This window comes from Parus major, chromosome 20 (assembly GCF_001522545.3).
Source record: "Parus major isolate Abel chromosome 20, Parus_major1.1, whole genome shotgun sequence".
NCBI lineage: Eukaryota > Metazoa > Chordata > Aves > Passeriformes > Paridae > Parus > Parus major.
The window spans coordinates 5,886,393-5,906,467 of NC_031788.1; the positions used below are offsets into that span (position 1 = coordinate 5,886,393).

At 51.6% G+C, this 20,075-nt stretch overlaps 1 protein-coding gene across 2 annotated transcripts; it reads right to left on the bottom strand.

Annotated features, from left to right (window-relative positions):
- Nucleotides 1-537: 537 nt before the first annotated feature.
- Nucleotides 538-17,796, bottom strand: PKIG (cAMP-dependent protein kinase inhibitor gamma). 2 transcript variants are annotated; one of them, XM_015647843.3, is made up of 4 exons: nucleotides 17,704-17,796; nucleotides 11,687-11,754; nucleotides 2,721-2,896; nucleotides 538-1,478 (listed from the first exon to the last, which is right to left on the bottom strand). In XM_015647843.3, the coding sequence occupies exons 3-4, from the start codon at nucleotides 2,869-2,871 to the stop codon at nucleotides 1,399-1,401; spliced, it is 231 nt and encodes a 76-aa protein (XP_015503329.1). In that variant the 5' UTR covers nucleotides 2,872-2,896; nucleotides 11,687-11,754; nucleotides 17,704-17,796; the 3' UTR covers nucleotides 538-1,398. The 2 variants fall into 2 exon arrangements, with proteins under 2 accessions (XP_015503329.1, XP_015503328.1); XM_015647842.3 differs by lacking the exon at nucleotides 17,704-17,796 and adding an exon at nucleotides 17,427-17,665.
- Between the last annotated feature and the right edge of the window lie 2,279 nt (nucleotides 17,797-20,075).

Here is a 20,075-nt window from a genome sequence, read left to right on the forward strand (position 1 = left end):
GTGGGGGCTGGAGCTGTGGAAACCTCTGTGCTCACCCCATGGACATCACTTCTCACAAACAATTCTCCCTCCGCCTGGCAGCCACTTCTCTGCTGATTTATGGCCTTGTTTTAGCTGATAAATCTCAGTTCATTCAGTTCATCCTTAGGCTGTCAGGGAGATGCTTGCCCTTGTGTCACCACCAGTGGAGAGTTTCTCAGGTCAGCTCTGCCCTGTCCTTGTGCTGGTGCTCAGTCCCAGTCAGGCTGCTCCACTGGGATCAGTGAAACACCAGCAATGCTCCTGCAGTTCTGTGCTGCAGAGGGAAAACACCTCTTCCCACTGGCACCAATCCTGCTGGTGCCTGGGCAATAAACCTGGGAAAGTGGGGGCAGACTTTTATAATCTGTGCCTATCTACATCTGCCTCCATCTGTGAGCTGCAAACCCACGGGTTTCACAGACCCAGACTTAGGGAAATCTTGCACAGCTCCGTGTCTCCCTATGAAATCACCCCACAGCCAAAGGCAAAACAAAGGAAGAAACATCCAGGCAGAAAAAAACACCCTCAGGAGTTGAAGGCTATGTCATTTATTCCAACAGCTTCTGTAGTTTTATCAAACCATCTTTAACACAAAACATGTCTCCTTAAAGAGAAGGGTGTGAGATCCTACCAGAGATCATCTCAGCTAACAGCTTGCAAAGTTAAGCCTGAATGTCAACAGTCAAACCAGCAAAATGTTCCTCCCCTCCCCTTAAGAACACCTTGAAGTGTTAAAGCCCAGAGAAAGAGATGCCTGTGGCTGGTGCTGCTGGGTCTCCAGGTGGGGCTCATCCCCACAGAGCTGTGCTTTGGTCCTTTCCTGATGCTAAGCAGCAGCAGCAGCAGCACAGGTGAGTGGTGTTGACATGAGGGCAGCAGGACAGGTCGGGTCCTTTCCCTGCTGCCCACCCTGACGAGGGGCCATGTGGACAATCCAGAGGCCAGGTCTAAGATGCAGATGAGGGTGAGGCTTAGAAAAAACAATAATCTAAATTTCTAATCTATGGAAACAGAATAAATAATAGTCTAAATCTACAAAGGAGGAAGGTACCTTGGACAGGAAAATGTGGTGTGTCTATTATTACTGAAACTGTTTTTCCCCTAAGAGAAAATTGCAGCTAAGGCATCTCGAGAATGGCTCATATCACTACAGCCACGGCAGTGTTGCTCTAAACCATTAGGGATGGGGGCAGAAGTCTTTTGGAGGTGCCAGTCCTTGCAAGTGTCTTGTGTCTCTCTACACAAGCACGGTTCCAGCAGAGGCATTTGACAGACGACTTGCTGTTCCAGGTTGGCTTTTGTCCACAGATTCAACCAATTCTTGTTTAATGTTCACAGCAAGGCCCTCCTCCTGCCCATCCCACCCCCGTTTTGCTCTCATGGGGACGGGCTGCTTTCCTGCCCCTTTGGTCTTGCTCCAGGGTCGTTGTCAGAAGAACTGGCATCTCTTTGGCTTTCTGCAGAAGAGAGGATTGGGGAGAAAACACAGTTACACCCTGGTGAGGACACAAGCCATCAGTGATTGCTACAGCTGATTTCATCCAGAAAGATGAAAGATGTTCACCTGAAGACCTATCACTCCCCTCCTGGGACCAGACACTTGGCCTCATCCATGGGAGTGTTCAAGGCCAGGCTGGATTAGACTGTGAGGTCTAGTGGAAGGTGTCCCTGCCCATGGCAGGTGGTTTTTAAGGTCCCTTCCAAACCAAACCATTTTTTATGATTCTATGATTAAGAGTATTGGGTTCTGCCTTCACATTCCTGGAGTACAAACACTTCTCAACACGCCTGGCAATGCTGGGAGGGAGCCTCAGGGTAAGGATGTGCATTCACCCAACTTTCAAGTGCTCCAGAACTGCCCTCCTGACAGCCTGGCAGCCGCCTGAGCAGCACTCTGGTAGAGCAGCTCTAATTTGTACTTACTATGGATGGGTGGACAGACACATGCTGGTCTGGTCATGCTGAAAGAAGTACAGTTGGGGTAATGAATGTATTTTAAAGTGTCTTTATAGTTACAGGTTGTAGGCTAGAGGATTAAGAAAGCAAGGGGAAAATGTGAGTTTCCCTTCTGCAATGATTGTGTTGTGTTGCTCGTTAGTGAAATGAGAGTGGCAAGTTTGGACAGAGGATTCAGGCTCCTCGCAGCCAGCTGGCCAGCTGAACTGAGCAGGGTGACACTGCTGCCACATTTGGGCTGAAAGGGAGGATTTGGAGATGGCTGTTAATGTTAAAATTATTTCTGTTGTTATTTGAAATACTGCTGAACTGCTCAAAGGTTGATTTTTTTACAACCAACCAACAAAGAAAAAAAAAACCACAGCCTGCCCAATACATGATTTTTATAAAGCCTAAGGTATAACTGATGTGTAACTTGCTCTGGGAAGGGTCTTGGTCAGTAAAGCAGTATTGTTTAAGCACCAGTGAACAAAGGGCCAGGGCTGGAGTGTTCAGTGCTCCTGTGCCAGGAACCAGGGATCATTCTGCTCTCTGCAAGCACCCCTTGACCTGGAGACTCTCCCACTACCTGAGCATCCATGAGCATGAGGACACTGACTGAAGCAGTGAGGAATGGGATGTCCCTCCTGAGCATCAGTGTGATGATCCTGGAGACAGCACTGGCCATTTGTGCTGCCCTTTTGTGCCTGCCCTCCCGGGCTGTGCCAGGAGCTGCTGGGCTGGGTGTGTGCAGGGCAGCTCACCTGCTCCCTCAACAGCGAGGTCACCCATGTCCTCGGTCAGCTTGCGCATGCTGATGGTGGTTGCCTCTCGCTGGATGTCATGGACAGCGTTCCTCCGGCCAGCCCGGTCGCAGGAAATGAAGTCGGTGTAGGTGCTGGACTCTACCTCCATTGCATCTCTATTCACTTGCAAAATGCTGCGGAGAAAACACAGCTGTGAGGCCCAGGATGCTCGGTGTGGCTCGAGTCACAGCTCCCTCCAGGTCAGGTTACTCTGTGGGGTAACATTACAGAAAACAGCCCCTGTGACTGCTCCAGCTCCTCTGACAGCAGGTACTGGAATGTCAGGTATCACCTCCCTCATGTGGGGCAACATGTGGGGAGACCCACCACGCTGGGTGACCCACGGTGCCAGGTGAGGGCAGGTAGGCAGGAAGGATCCATCCCAGATGCCTGACTTGTCCTGCCTTCCCACTGCAAAGGCAGGCACGGCATTTGTCTCTCCTTTGAGTTTCCAGCTTTCTCCTTTAGGTGCACAAGCTTGCTTGCAGCAGCTTTTCCCTACAGAAAAGGCATTACAGAAAGCCCTGCTTCCTCCTCAAAATGCCTCGGGAGCTTTGAACACAGGCCAAATTTGGCTCTCTGCTTGGGGGATGGGGTGGTGATCCAACCTGAATTTGTAATGGGAAATGATGGATACCCATTGGAAAGTTGTGGGAGCAGGGAATATTTTATAGGTACAGGGCTTGGAGCAGTACTGGCCTCCTCTGGCTGTTGGGTGTCACTGAAGAAGCGTTGGGCTGGACTGCTGTGAGATAAACGCTTTACCATGTGAAAATCAGCCCTTCTGTGAGACATTTGGATCCCTTCACTCCAGACTTGTGCCAGTGCCAAGTGCACAGCACGAAGAAAGGCTTGCAGCGGCCACTTGTCACATGTGAGCTCTGCTGTGAGCCAGCTCTGAGTTCAGCTGATGAATCCTTAAGTTGCTGGGTTTTAATTTCTGCTGCTGGTTTCCCTTGCCAGCGCTTGCACAGCACACAGAGTGTGGTGTTGTGGGCATCCTGACTCCTGGGCACAGAGCTGGCAAGCACACACTGCCCCTGCATGGGAAACCTGGAGCTCTCAGTTCCTGTCACTGCACACTCTGTTTGGCACTTAGTTTGTTTTTCTGTGTGGAATCAAGAGATTAATTGCTGCCTTATCTGTGATTCTGATCACTGTAAAATGTGCCTTTAGCCCTGCTGATTGCTGGCAGTGCTTGGAGCAGGTCCCGATTAGAAACGCTCGTGTGCAGTGAAAACAAATCCATGCACATTTAATGCACATTCACTCGCTTTTGTGCCTTGGAGTTAATGACCCACAGAGGAGTTTGCTCAGCTTCCTTTACAAATCCTGCTTGATATTGATTTCTCTGCCAGGGAAATCTGTTGGTAGATTCAGGCACCAGCCTGAACAGGAATCACACTCCTCACTCTAATCCCCAGTGTTACGGCAGTGGAAAGGATATGCAGGTGAAGATGCAGTAACTGGGATAGAAGAGGTTAGATTCTCTCTGTTCCCAAGCTGAGTTGGGTGCAGTAACCAAAACCCCATGGAAACCCAGCATGTTTTGGTAGTCCCAGGGACTCCTCTCCCAGTGTGGATGCCAGCTCAGGGAGTGCTGGCACCAGCTCACTGCTGGGACATGGGGCTTGGCCCACACAGATCTTGCAGGAGATCCTGTTTCCCCAAAGCCAACAAGTCTTGTGAACGCCTGCCTCCTCTCCAGACTTGGCACCCATCTAGCTGCTGTTAAATGAGCCCTGGGAAAAGCTGCATCCTTTGCCCCAGGAAGAAATGCCCCAGATGTTTTTCCTCACCTTCCCTCCTTCCATCCCTGGTATGCCCTTCCTGGGATAAGGCACCTACTCTGGATGCAGTGTCTGGATGAGCTCAGCGAGCAAAGTGCCTTTTCTCCAGGACAGGACAAGCATCCATCATCCCCAGACAACTTCTCACAGGTCACTGGAGCCCAGACACTGCTGACCTTCTACAGCTGCCAGAGGTGTCATATGGACTCGGGAGGCTCCCCTAGGAGTGAGCCCGACAAGCCCAGGTCCATTTCCAATCACTGAGGCCATTCCAGAGCTGATATGCTCTGGAGTCCTGCTGCCCTCGTACCAGGGGCAGGAGCACCAGGTTTCCCCCAACTGGGGAGCAGGAGCCAGCCTCTGGGATGCAGCATTTTCCCGGTGTCCCTTGATGGAAGTGCTGTGCCAAGTAATTTTTTCCTCTCACACGGGAACAGGATGGGATCCTGATTAAAAAGAAGAATGCAGCAAGTGTGTAGGTCTGGGTCCTGACTTGGTGGCCGGGAGATGGCGCATGTGATTTATTTATTTCCGTGGCTGGGAGGGTTCCTGCCTTTGGCTTTCCATGCAAAGAGCTGGAGACAGGCAGATTTAACAGCGAAGCTTTCATATTTGAGCAATTCCTCCGGGATTTTCAAGGTGGGTGGCTCTCAAAAACCTTGCAGGCAGATCCCTCCCAGCTGACAGAGAGATTCCAGCCTCCACCTCCGGGAAGTTGTTGGGCTGAGAGGGTGGTGGGAGCAGTTGCCTCGGTTGTGATAGGAAAACCTGATTTTTCAAACAGCATTCCATATTTCCAGGCACAGAACCCACAGTTCTGTGGGTTTGCAGTCGGTAACTGCTTTTAACATCTTCCAGGGACTGCAAAGGAGCCACCTTCCCTCTTGCCTACATAGTTCAGTGTCACTGTGGACAGTCTCTTAGGGGTGGCAGGGGTGCAAAGGGAGGTGCATCACCTGCTGGCTCTCCACCTTTGGTTTTTCATTCTCCCGTGGGCAGGGTGATGGGCCTCCTGTTGCAGGAATAACCCCAGGGCACACACACACAGTGCACAAAGGTTTCCAGGGTGCTTCACAGAGGTGACTCAGCTGGTCCCCAGAGGGTCCTTTCCTGCCCTCCCTTTCCTCTCTGCTGCTGGTGGTAACAGAGACAGTCCCTGTGCCCTCAGCACAGGGATGGGGCTGGGAAGCTGGGATCTGCTGCCTGTTGCACATTCCTCAAAAAATTTGCTGCTTGGAGGGAGGCCGTCCCCTGTGCCATGGGGACATGGTGCTGCCTGTCCCAGGGCAGCTGGCCACAAGTGAAGAAGCCCCTCACAAGCTGCCACTGACACCAGGTATATCCCCAGAGCTGCCTCAGCTCCTGTCCCTGGATCTGCCAAGCCTGCTATTTGCTTTGGACTTATTTTTCTGTAGTGTCTTGTGAGTACTAAAGAATCTGAGCTGTAATAGTCTTGGCTTTGCTGGTGGGGACTTGGTTTCCTGAGTGGTTTTGCTGTTGGATTGTGACTGGGCTTGCTGGCATTTTCCAGGGAAATCACCCAGCAGCTGACAGAGCAGCTGGCTCCACTCTGGGGGCTGCAGCTAAACCAGCCCTACTCATTCTGGGGCTGAGTTTTGCCCACTTAGAAGGTGGGTGCTAAGAAATTAAAAGGTTTTATGTTTCCTCTCCCTTTTGGTAGAATAAGCTGAGGCATTTTTTGTGGCTCAGCTCCATGACCCATCCACTGACAAACCTGCATTTAATTCCACTGTCCCCCTTGTCTGCTTCTCAGTACACACACCAGGGACTACAGCAAACAACGTAGGAGTGGCACAGAAGTGACCTGGGCACACCTGGCAGGTCACCCTCAGCACAGGGCTCTGCCCAGCCTCTGCCACCCCAGCCAGTGCCCAGGGCTGATCCCTGGGATCGGTGGATGCCACCATCACACCCAGCCCTGACTCCAGTTTCAAGGAAACCCTCCACATGATACTGCATCTGTCCCTTGTCTAGGTTAAACTTTTTATGGCTAGGAAGGGCTATTTTTGGGTGCTGGTGCTGGCTATCAGCAGGCTGGCCTGAACTCAGCCATTTCTCCCCCTGCCTGCTTTGTGCCTCCTGCTCTGCCCCTTAACCTCTCACCTTTCCCAGCCTTCTCCTCCTCCTCCCCTTGTTCTCTGCACAGATCCCTGAGGCAGGAGGTGGATCAGACCCCTGCTAGGACATCCTTGTCCCTTCAGGCAGCCAGCACAGCGCTGCCCTCCGTGTTGATGCCTGAGGCAGGGAGCCCTGTACCTCAGCCTTCCCTGTGCCTGCTGCAGGAATTCCCAGCTTCAGGAGCTCTGGCAGAGTCCTGTCCCGAGGTGCTGCAGCCCAACTTTGGCCTCAGGCTGTCCATTGCCAGTTGGGACCAAGAGCTGCAGGTTTTGGTTGGAGATGGTTCCCTCATCCCACATCCCAGCCCAGGACACGCTCTCCCTCCGGCTTGGTGGGTTTAACCGGTGAATTTAGCACTCCCCAAACTTCTGGAGTTGTAAACCCCCGAAGCTGAACAAAACCTTGCCATGTTTCTGGGGTGAAATCCCAAAGTTCTGCTGGGGAACGGGGATCTGACCCCTTTTTCCGCTCAAGCATCACATCCCACCACCAAGGCACAAAGCGGTGCAGTCACCTCGGAGCTCTCCATATTGTGCAGTGCCCCTTGCCCTTTCATTCCAGGGTACAGGGACTATTATTAGACCTCTCCTGCTGGGGCTGGATCCATAACAACAGCAAAACATACTCAACAGCCCTGCTGGGCTTTTAAAATATTTACAGTGTAGGATGGTTTACTGAAGAGGGGGGCCTGGTAGAGCACAAAGATGGAAGCACCGGGATTTCTGTGCTCCCTGTGAGGTTTCCTGCTGGGACAGTCACATCCAGAGAGCAGAAAAAATATCCCACAGGGCTGAAGCCAGCACTTGAGGTCAGGGGGTTTCCACCAACTATCTGACAATGTCCAGCTGGAATTTCAGCAAATTTTCCACTGGGTCTTGTCTGGGAACATGCATGAGGGGTTGTGCATCAAAGAAAGGCTCTGTAATGGTGTTATTGGGGTATTTTGTGATTGTGCCATAAAGGCCTTGCTGTGTCTCAGGGCCCCCATGCACTAGAGCTCAGATCCATGGCCAGAAACTGAGCTGAAGATGCAGCTGAGGATGAAGATGCTCCTGTTGAGAGCTGTGTAAGGCTGGTGGCAGGGTCTGCACCAGGCACAGAGCTCCCCTGCTGTCCTGCTGGCTCTGTGTTCTCCACAAAGTGGGGGTGATGGGTCTTACTGGCCTGAACTGTTGTGATCCTAACTGCTGAGCTCTGAATGTCCTGGTTTGGTGAGAAAACAGGCAGGAGCAGGGCAGAAGCCTGAATTCCTGCCAGGGCACATGTGTGCACCTCATGAGCAGCTTCTGTCCAGGAGAGAATAGCACAGAAAAGCCTTCAGCCCTCACCAGGCTTCAGTGAGGAAGAGACATCAAGCTGGGTCTGGCACATCTGTATTTATGGAAGGTTTTTGTTGTGGGATTCCTTGTAATAAACTCTGCACCCTCAGGCTCTTAACTAAATATGATAAATTCGGCCAGGAGAGACATCACAGCTACTCCAGACACTGCAATGGTTCTGCAGGAACAGAGCTTCCAGCATTCTCTATGACTTGCTGGAAAATTTTAATTCCTTTAGGAGGAGAGCAGCTACAGCTGAGGTTCAGTGTCCACAAATAGATCCCTTCTTTTCATTTGGCCTGGTTTTACAGTATAAAGATCATTTAATGCCTGTAGAACTGATAACCAATTGCTAAGCCCCATGTTTAAGATTAGGCTTAGACTGACTCTTCTGTGACTTCACAAACTTTGTATTTAGCTCTGCCAAGCTCCCCAGTCTCCTTCCCCTCCCTTCTGGCCTTCAGAACATCCCCACAGCCCCCCAGTGTCCCAAGGCACCTCCTGCTGTCCCACATCCTCACAGCCACTGCCTGGCTCCCCACTGACGTAAGAAATGCTGCAGCTGGATTTCAAAATCACAGCTGACCCTCAGCAATGGGGTAGGGCAAGTCCTTGTGTGCTCTGCTCTGATCCCCAGGGGAGAGCAGGAGCTTGAGGGAGGCAGGAGGGCATTGCTCAGCCCCAGTGGCCTCCTGTTAGCATCAGGATGATGGTGGGAGAGAGCTGCCTGTCTGTCTGTCCATCCATCCATCCATCCATCCATCCATCCATCCATCCATTCATCCATCCATCCATCCATCCATCCATCCATCCATCCATCCATCCATCCATCCATCCATCCATCCATCCACCCACCAGGAAGGCAGCCCAGTGCCCAGCTCTGGCCATGCAGTGCTGCCAGCCTCCATCCCCGTGCCTGGGGCAGGCAGCACCCCTCTGTCAGTCCCCACAAGGCACAGGTGCTGAGAATCTGCTCCAAAAATCCTCCACCACAGAAGAATCACAGGAAGATGGAGCCCCTCTGCTCCTCCCTCCCCTCACTACCGAGCTTAAGCCTCTTCTGCAGCTTCTAGCTAAGTTGATTAATGGAAATAATTGGTCTCTTTGTGCATCTGGAGACAGTTGCCGTGACAGCAGTTGTATTTTTGTTTTGTTCCCAGGTCGAGCTTGTTTTTCCCATCTCTCAGCTCCAAGGTGCTAATGAACCAGGGCACTCTGCTTTGCCCCCAGCTCTGACAGACACACGTCCCTGTGAGGGATGGCTGACAGCAGGGACAAGGCTCAGCCCCAGCAGGCCCTCAGGACATGGCAGGCTGGCACCTTTCTCCCTGCCCATTTCTCACCCCCTCAAGGCAGGTTCTCACTGGATGGACACAGCTCTGGGGCAGAGGGAAGAGAGCCAAATCCCTGCTGTTCACCCAGAGCAGCCACAGGACCCCCTGTCCCCTGCAGGGACCCTTTCAAAGCCTTTAGGAGTCTCTATGAGTCCCTTCTCCATTACTTTTATTTTCTCACAACTTTATACTTAGTTGCCTTTATGGGTCAACATATTTTTGCACAAACAACTGTGTGGAAGATCTGCTAGTGCCTGAAGTTACAAAGCAGACAAAGCACAGAGCAGTGACCCTTCAGCTACAGAAGTCCCAGAGCTGCTGTGGCAGGCACATCCCATGGATTCCCCCACTTGTGATATGTGGTCACCCTATCACACCCGGGCCATGGGGTAAATCCCTGTGCAATGGGGATCCCCTTCTGGCCTGGGTTCCTGCCTTCCTCCAGATTGTTCTTAAAGAAAAGTCCAGTTGGATTCCACCTCAAAGGCTGGAGAATCCCCCGTGGCCCCACAGCTCAGAAGAGCTGATCACACTGGGGCACTGACCTCCAAGTGAACATCACCTTCTAAAACCCCACTTGAATTCCTGCCCAGGGATGCTCCACCCCAGCACAAGCTCCCCAATACCTTGCAGGCTTCCCTGGGCAAGGACAAGTCAAACAAGCACTGAGGAGATGTAGCTGGGGCTGTTTTCTAGCACAGCTGCCCTTGTCACACATAAGAGGAAGGCAAAGCCACAGCAGCCTTCGGTGGTTTCTGGGTTGAGGGAGACCTTTCTACAAGGACAGAGGTAAGCATGGATGAGGCCTCATTTTTATGCCTAAAATGAAATAGAGCTATTTAGTCCAGCTCTTCTTTGTCATCTGAGGAGCTGAGCTCTGCTGCTGTGGGGAAGTGTGACTGGGGAGGGGAGCTGAGCTTGGAAGAGCAGTTGTGAGGGCTGTAACTGGGCAGGTTTGGCTGCTGCTGCCTCAGGAGGCTTTGCCTGGGGAAGATCTGCTTAGCACAGGGTGCCTGAAGCTGAGAGCCACCTGCCTTGGCTCTGCCTCAGTGAGACTTGCAGAATCCCAGAGGAATTTGCATCCAGCATCCAAAGAGTCTTCCTCACTCACAGCAGTGTAAGGGACTGGGAGAAAGGCTGAGGTGCAAGAGCTCTGGCAGCTCCCAGTGGTGCCTAAAAATAACCAGGGCACCTCATAAGAGTGTCTGTACAGAATGAAGCTGATTAGCAAACCCAGGCTTAGCTGTGTTCCCTGGAGCTGGCTGCCCTGTGTGTCTGCCCCACTGCACAGACAGGCACTGCTGGGACCCCACCCTGGCTCCTGCTGCCCAAAGGAATCGGGATCCCCTTTGGCTGGCCCCTGTCTGGGCAGGGAAAGCACTGCACACCTCCCTTGCTGAAGGTTTTTGTGACAGATGAAACATTTCCTTATATCTGTGTCAGGTGACAGCAGCTCCTGATCCTTCCTGCTGGAAGGGTAAATCTTTCTGCCTAAGTCCCCAGGGATGTGACATCTAAACCTGGGCTGAAGTGGTGCTTGAGATGTGCCTGCAGCACTGGGAATGCTCAGTGATTGTTGCCAGCTGTAGTCTCAGGAAAGGGAAAGCTCCTAATAAAATCAATTGCCAGGTATTTCATGGTCTGCAGCCTGGGCATAGAAGGACATGGGGTGTCTCCAGCACATGTAGGGAAAATGCTGGATGCAAGAGAGGAGGTGCTCTGAGAGAACTGTGAGAGGAGGGATGTCTGTGTGCACCAGAGAGTCCTGAGATCCTGCACTGCACAGCTCACACAAAACAACCCTGGAAGCTCTGTGCAAGGGACAGCACAGGAACAAGGGAAAGCAGTGACCTGATCTGAGCACAGAGGGGCTGCTCTGAGTGCAGGAGCCACAGAGAGGATTTGCCATTTCTGCAGGAGCCATGAAGGGTTGAGCTTTGGAGGTTCCCTGGATCTTGCTGGGCTGACTCTACATGCAGAACAGAACTCTTACATTGCTCTGTAGAGGCAAACAGCATTCCTGCATGTGGGCAGCCTTCAGCAGGATTTGCAGAGCACATGGCCAGGGAGAGGCCATAGGGCACAGCTGGCAATGGGGCTGCTTGGAGCCCCAGCTGGAATGTGGCTTGCTACAAGGACATGGCTGTGGATAATACAGCAGGAAAGTCATTATGGTGGAATTGTTGGTATTATTTCTCCTCTTAGCAGCCTTCTAGCATCTAGTAGTTCAGAATACAGAGGGAGGTCAAGTGACTCGATGCTACAGGAAGGAAAAAACTCATTTCTGTTTGCAATATTTCCCTGTGAATAAAAGCTTTATCAGCCATAGTGTGAGTCCCTACCTGATTTAGAGCACTTTCCTTCTGGACATGACTTCAAACACGCTTCATGCACAGCAGGACAACAGCTTCTGGGAAAGAAGAAGGAAAAAAAAAAGTAAGAAAACATTATCTGTGCTTGTTTTGGGAAGCATAAAGCTCAGCTGCTCTTCCCACTCTCTGTGACCAGGATAGCAGAGGGGTGGCAGGGGCTTCCCAGCAGATTCACATGGAGCCTGGCTTGGTGGGATGTTGTGTTCATATGGCACCTCCTCAGGAGGGTTTGTGCATGGATAATAGACTTAGACTGTTGTGTTAGAGCACATGGAAAGTCCAGCTGGGCTGCACAGAGAAGTCCTCTTTGGTTTTTCTTCTTTCTTTGCCCTCCCACAGGTGCTGGGAGAACTGAGACAACTCATGTCCTGACCTGCACTGCAGGGACCAGCAGCTGCCTCCAGACTATAAATGAATATTGGTGTTTGCAGCTCTGATGCCCTTTAAAGAAGCGAAACTCCCATATCAGCTTCTCTGAGGTGGAAGGGGAAGTTTAATCTGGTTCTGGCTGCTTTGCTGGGTCTGTGTCCAGCTCCTTGGGTCTCTGCTGTTTGTGCACAGCTGAGCCTCCTCCTGCTGTCCCCAAGCCCTGCCCAAAGACATTTCCTCTGTGGCCTCAACATCTGTGGGTGCTTTGCAATCCCCTGACCTGCAGAGCCCAGCCAACAGGACACTTGCTTATTTTAGCAGCTGTTTCAGCTTTCTGACTATTTTGGAACATTGTGGACTGTGTTTTTCCCTTTGTCCCAGGGACAAATGTTAGCAGAACAGAAATCAAGAGATGAGCCACTTAACCATATAAGCAGTAGCTCATCCAGAAATTCATCTGTCTGGTCCATCTGGGCTGAGTACCACTGCTACTAGAACTATTTCCCATCATTTTCCAAACTGGGACAGATCTACAGCCTTCCTCTTTATTTTTTTGACCCACTTTCAAAACTTTGTAGTTGGAGCCGACTACTTGCTGGCTCTGGCCCTGCTTCAAGGACAGGGCACTTGCTGCTTTTATGTGTCAGTTTGCCCATCTGTTAAATGGAGCTATTAATACTCCCTCCCCCTGTTAGATGCTTCAAATATTTTAAAGCACTTTCAGCTCTGCAGATGACAGGCTTGCAGAAGTGGAAAATGCTAATTATGATCATGACAGGAGCTAAACAAAGACACAGGGATTTAACAATAAACTTTTGTTAGTCTTAACCCCATTTATAGCGAAGTGCTTACTGGAAACACTGAACCGGAAAAGAAACAGTATTCCCACAACTCTGGGAATATCCATTGCCCTTTTGGGCACCACACAAGCAAACAAAAGCAGGAAGGAAGAAACACAGCTTTGGAAATCCACAAGTCTTTATTTTCCTCCTTTGCCTTCCTGCCTTGGCTTGTGTGTTACACTGCCCAAATAGTTAAACCTCCAGCACTTGAGCAGTGTTGCAAAATATCTCAAAACACGTGGGCCACTGCCAAGAGAGGCTTAAAGTAAACTGGAGCAATGATGCTCTGAAGCAGAAGTTATCACTGAGCAGCCCTGCTCGTGATGGGACATGGTGGGAAACCCCAACTTTCTCTCAAAAAACAGCTGATTTTGGAGACAAAATCTCCTTAGCAGCTGGTATTGGCTTTCCAACCCTGCAGGCTGGAAACAACCCTACCTAGATGTTTCTCCCCATAGCCCTTGCTTGGGCATCTGGAGTCCGCAGATTTGAAGCTGACCCTCTTGCTCTATCCACAAAGGCTCATTCTCTCCTGGCTCACCTGGTCCTGCTGCTCCCAGCATGATGGGCAGAGCTCCAGAGGTCCCCCAGCACAAAGGCCAGGCTGTTTGGAACTTTAGAACTTTGGAACTTTAACGGTGGCACATGGAATGGTGGCACCAAGGAAGGGCTACAGTGACCTGTTAAAGAACACTTTGTTCTGTGGTTTAGTCCTGGAACACATCAGGGTGCCATGGATTATTCTGGGACCCTAGTGGAAATGTTCATTGGTTAGATGAGCATCCATACCCCATCAGGAATGAATTACAAGGGCATTAGCATAGAATTATAAAATAATTTAGACTGAAAAAGATCTTTAAGGTTGTCAATGCCACCACTAAGCCATGTCCCCAAGTGCCACATCCACACATTTTTTTTAGTATCTCCAGGGACAGTGACTCCATTGCTTCCCTGGGCAGCCTATTTCAGTGTTTGACAACCCTCTTGGTGAAGAAATTTTTCCTAATATTCAACCTAAAATCTTCCCTGGTGCAACTTAAGACCATTTTCTCTTGTCCTATTCAGTGTGCACAACTGCACATGTTTGAGGTTCAGATTCCCTCCATGCTGATCACCTGTTACCCAAAAAGGAGCAAACACATGAAACAACCTTAGTTCACTCAGCATTGATTCAAAATGAATGTATGCTCCAAAAAAAAACCAACACCCCAGAATGTTTTTTTGGCAGAATTCAAGGCTATTCTACACAACAGCTGCTGTGGTGCTGCTTTGATCCAGAGAGGAAATCCTCCCTGGTTTCAAGCAAGATGATGGCAGCAGAGAGAAGGTTGTTCTTGTGTCTCTTGGCTGCTGGGTAAACAACAGGCTGCATGTGTGGCTGATCAGGGCAGCAGCCTGGTCCTCCCAGAGCAGCCAGACTGCCTCATTTAGTGCCCTGTCTCCAGCAGCAGCTGGCATCCCCGGCTTCAGAGGTACAAGAAAACCTCTAATTGTAATGGAATGCTTTTCATAAGTCACTAATGACTCTGAATTAGGAGGTGTTACAATCCTTACAAAGCAATATCCTCTTAATCATACCCAGGATTGTTTTGTTTCCAAGATAACTACCTGATATCCATTAAAATGCCTTCGGAGCTCTTTGCTCCACCGCTATCTCATGGCAATGAGCACCAGAGATTAATTACACTTTGTGGAAACAGTAACTCCAGTAAAGTTGGTGACGCTCTGGTGGGGATATGTTTGGCTTATTACATCACTGCAAATATCAACAGAAATGGCATTTCAGCAGGCAGGGAGTTCCCCAGGCAGGCCCTGTGAGCAGCAATGTGCCTGCATGGAGGAGCTGTGCAAAGAGCACTCAGCCTCTCTGGGCTCTCCTGGGAAGGGAAGTGCTGGGGAACTCGCTGTGGAAACCAGAAATGAGTGGTGTAAAGTACATATTCCCTGAGGCTGGAGAGTGAGAGTTTTGAAGTGGGGCCCAGGGCAGTTCATAGTCCAACTGCTGCTCTTCCTGCTTGTGCTGCAGGTTCCAGGCAAGGTCTGGAGCGATCCCAACCTCCCTAACTGCCACCACGAGGAGCTTGGGATGAGGGCCATGGAACACCTGAACCTTCCCTTCTCCCCGGCTGCTGCTGGCAAGCTTGGGGAGCAGCTTCCCTCATGACTCGTCTTTTTCTAGTCATGAGCAAAAGACAACCAGAAGCAGTTCGCTTTTTCCCCTCTCATCCTCTCTAAAATGGGTGTTGTGATGGAAATTTTTCCAGATCAGTCCATATAAACACCTCTGGTGACATTAAAGAAACCCCTAAGGGTCTGAAGAAACAATTGGAATGTCAAAACAGGAGCAATAAAAACAGGGTGACACAGGCAAACAAAAAGTCAGGTTGAAGCTTCTGCTCTTCCTTATGGCTTTGTAGATTAATTCCCCATTCTGCCAGAGAACTGTGTGAGCCCAGAGAAATCACCTGCTTTGTGTGAGCCCCATGTAAAATAGGAATGATGCTGGTGCTTGGGTGCCCAGATGGGCTGGAGGCATTAATGCACAGTAGTGTGCTGCAGGAACTGGCTCTGAAATGTGGGAGATCAGGAAATGTTAGCAGCTTGGAAAACATCTTCCATAGTTATTTTGGGTGGCAAGGTTGTGTGCCTGTGGGTATTCTTCTGAGTGGGATCAAAAGTACCTTGATTTTTCTTTGGAATGAGAGGATAAAGCAAAACTCCCCATGCTGGCTCATCGTGAGCCTGTACACCCCTCAGAATCAGCCACTGGGTACAGAGGTGCCGGGTGGTTGGAAGATGCACAGCTGTGAACATTCCTGGGTTTCATCTCTTCGTGACCAAGCTGCCTCTGTACTGTAGCTAATGGTCTCCAGATCTCTGAGGCATCTGAGTCTGCACTCTGGGGAAAGTATTCCCCAAAACGATGGCATGGGGTGCTCCCATCCCTGTGGAACTCTGTCTGAAGGACTCAGTGCTGCATTCTGTGCCCAAGGTACATTAAGCTCTATTGGTATATCCACGTTTATAAATGGCCATTTAACCTACATCTGCATTATAAAGAAATACAGCCATTGAGGACCTCTTCATGGATCCTTCTTTCTTGAACACCATCCCTAGCTGGAGCTGAAAGGTGCCAATTTCTTAGCTGAGTGGCCACACATTGGCAGGGTGGCTCTTTCCAGCCACGAGGCTCTGAAGCCAAGTGCTGCCCCTCAGGAACCAAGCCAGGCACGCCGAGCAAACAGCCCAGAGCTCGAGGGGCTGTCACCACCGGAGACCCTCAGCCATCCCTCTCAAAATCCCCCTTCACCCTCACAGGGCAGCAGCATTCCCGCTGAGCCCAGCCTGTCCTGCTCCTCAGCACAGCCACGCAGGGCATTGCCTCTGGCTTCACAGCTATACTTGGCTCCTGATCTGCATTTACCCCTTCCAAGCAAAGGGAAATTTCCCAAACACGCCTTCGGGGCCGAGGCATTACATGCATGTGAAAGCTCCCCACCACGGCTCGCTACCAGCTGCTTAGGGGAATCCAGAGAGAGGAAAGACACACAGCTTCGAGGTGGAGGAATCTGCAAAGCCTCCTGAGAATACCACCGCACAGCAGTTCTTTTTTTATCCCGAGTCTTTGCCTTTTCAAACATTTGCTTGGAAAGCCGGATGCCAGCAAGTGTCGGAGCCTGCTGGTGCCCGCAGCTCGGAGAGGAGCCCCGGGCAGCCCCACGGCTCTGCCATCCCCAGGGACGGATCCCCAGCCCGTCCCATTCCCGTGCTGGAAGGGATTCCCTCCGGCACACCGCTCAGAATATACCGACACATGTTGGAAATGAGGCCAGAAATCCCCGCGGGGGTCACTGATCCACGGTCCTCTGTGATTTCCATCCCCTGCCTGCTCTCCCTGCTCCCCGTTCGCGGCGAGCGCTGAACCGCGTTATTTCCCGAGCGGAACAGCCGGCACCTCCCTGCCATCCTCAGCCTGCGAGCGGCTCCTCTCTCCCAACAGCAGAAAAACCGGGAATCAGCTCTGCTTTTTTAGCCCACGGTTTGCCGGCAGCCAGCCCCTCGCTGCTGGCAGTGGGGTGGGTAAAAGTTCACCGAATCTCCGAACAAACCCCAGCCTCGTGGCGCGGCCGTGGGCAGGCGGAGAACTCCTGGCTGCACTCCCGGGCAGGTGTCCTTGTCACCCGGTCACCCCCTGCCCCAGCCCCTCGGCCCCACCGCAGCGAGCACAGCCCCATTTACAGCCCCCCTTACAGCCCCATTTACAGCCCCACTCACAGCCTCACAGCCGCACTTACAGCTCCACTCACAGCCCCATTTACAGCCCCACTCCCAGCCTCACTCCCAGCCCCCCTTACAGCCCCACTCACAGCCTTACATCTCCACTTACAGCCCCACTTACAGCCCCACTCACAGCCTCACAGCCCCATTTAGAGCCCCACTCCCAGCCTTACATCTCCACTCCCAGCCCCACTCCCAGCCCCACTCCCAGCCCCACTCACAGCCGCTCCTGGGCTCCCGGTGCCGCCGCCGGGGAAGGGCTCTGGGCTGGCTCGGATCTCACCCTCCCGCAGCCTCTGCCCGCTGTGGCGAGCGGCCAAGCCGGCCGGGAGCCTCGCAGCCACTTTCAGACTTGCAGTTTCCTTCTGCTGGGAGCCGCTAAATGAAGTTGCACTTGTGGGGCCAAGGGGCGTGTTCTCCTCCCCTCGAGTCAGTCCCTGCCTGCTGTAATCCAATGCTCTGCCCGATGATGTCAAGCAGCTCCCGCTCGGCTCCTACCTTACAGTCGGCAGGAGGGATCCGTTTCCTTTTCACAGGGATCTTTGTTTAGCTTCGGCTTGTAACCCCATCCCCCGGCAGCTGCGTGTGCCCGAGCATCCTCCCTTCCATGCTCAGCGCTGAGGATTCTGCTCCCTCCTGCCTGCTCCCCCAGGTTTCTCCGGCACATCCCACGTCCCATCTGCATCCTCTCCATCAGGGCCTGGCCAGAGACACCATCACACCCCGTGCAGCCTGAACTGTCCCACCAGGTGTAGCACTGTAGAAGTGCCTTCCAAGAAAACCTCAGTTTTGTGTTGTTTTGGAGTGCTTCTTGCTCCACTGCCTCCCATGGAGTAAAACCCAGGAGTACTTCAGCTCATCTGCCCCTGTGTGCCAGCTGTATTTGGGGGTGAAATGCAGAGCTAGCTGGTGACAGCACCTGGATTTAAGGGGGAAGGTGCAAAGGCAGCACCCATTTAAAACACACGCCTTTGTAGCCACCCTGCTGTGTGAAGCACACCCTGGGAGCTCTCAGTGAGCTTGAGGACACTACAGAAGAAGAGGAAATTCTGGATGTTCTCGGTACCACACGGACTGAGGAATGTCCCTCTGGCTGGCATCACCTCCTGGTGTCCCATCAGACCCCACTGGCTGGCTGAAATCAAACAATCAAGGTGTTTGCAGTTGTCCTCCAGCCCAGCCCCAGCAGTGTGGAGGGAAGGTGTGTGAGCACACAGGAATGTACCTGGTGCTGCCTGCTCCTGCCTGAGCGCTGGGGCTCAGTGCTGGGAATGGCTTTGCTGACAGAGTGAAAGATTTGCTCCATCCCTGCTGTCAGAACACTCAAGTCCTCCCAGCTCAACTGGGGAGCACAAAGGGTGTTAGCCAAGGAATGGATCCAGTCCCCACTCGAGCTAGATGAGTTTCTGTTTCAGGTTGCATGCAAAGGGAGTGGTGTGGGCCAGGAGCACTTTCCCAACCCTTGCTGAGCACCAGACAGGCACAGAAGCAGCATCTCTGCATTCCTGCAGCTCTCCCATGACAGATGGGACCCAGAGTCACTCAGTGCCAGGTGAAGAGCACCAGCCTCTCCTCCCACCCTGGCACCACCCTGCACACTTGGACTTTTTCCACCTCTGCTGCCATCACCACCTCTAGCCACAATCTGTGAGTGCCCAAAAACGTTGTGGTTGCTACCACAGAATCAAAGGAAGAGATAAAAACACCAACAGCAGCAAGCAGCACAGGAAACCCTGATGACAATACTGAGGCACAGATGAAGGGGAGTGGACCTCAATAGAGCAAAACACACCCATGCTCAGTGCATCCCTAAACCGACCTTCAGCAGCCTCCTGACTCAACTCAGTTTTAGTCCAAAAGCAGTCCCAGGAAGCCCACTTGATTTCCTGAGATGCATTACCTGGCAGAACCCATCTCTCTCCAGCTGTTTTGGGTCACACATTGCTGTGTGTTGCAGTAAGGGATTCACCACAATGCCCTGCCTGTCATCAGGAGATGCCAGGGAGGGAGGAGGGCTCTGCTGTGCCGAGGGCCAGCACAGCCTCAGGAGACTGCTGAGCTGGTCTGGCCAAGGCTGCAGCTTTCCCTTTACTCCAGCTTACATTTGAAAAGGATCCAGAAGGTTATAGCTTCACTCTAACACTTGCACTGCAGGGTTTAGAGGCCAAGTCTGGAATGGATGCAAGTGCTACACCAGTTACCCAGGCATCTCCTTGGCAGAATGTGGCCAGTACATTACAGAACAGACAACAAAGAACAATGGCAACAGCCAAGTCCTTTGGAAAGCCAGGAGCTCAGGGTATGAGCTCCTAAATATAATCCTCTAAATTAAGACAAGTCTTGTCTTGCTCAAATCTCCCAATCCTGTGTGTGGCCCTGGAAACAAGCCCCCCAAAGCACCTACCACAAAGTCCATCCTTTTCTGCACACACTCCTTACAGTGGCTTTCTCATCTAACACCATTCCTACAGGGACTAGTCAAACATTTTCCATCAAAACTCTTTTTAAGTAAAAAAATGCAGTTTCAGTTTTTCTACAGGTTGCATTTTGTTTTCACAAGCAGGAGAAGGGGTGGCAGTCCCAAGATGACAAAAAGTTTGCCTGAAATCTTAATGTATTAAAATAAAAGTGCATGGCATCCAATGTATTCAGCCTTCCTGTTCTTAAGCAAAAGCTGACATTTTACAATGACACACCCTAACTTCTAGCTGATACTCATGCTCACCATCTCTTGTCCTGTTGCTTTGTCCACCATAAGACATTCATCCAGAGGTGACGGGCAGATGTTAGAGACAGATCTGTGTGTGACAGATGCTGCCACAGCCTTGAGCTGACTGACTCAGCTGCAGCCACAATCAGCCTGTAGTGAT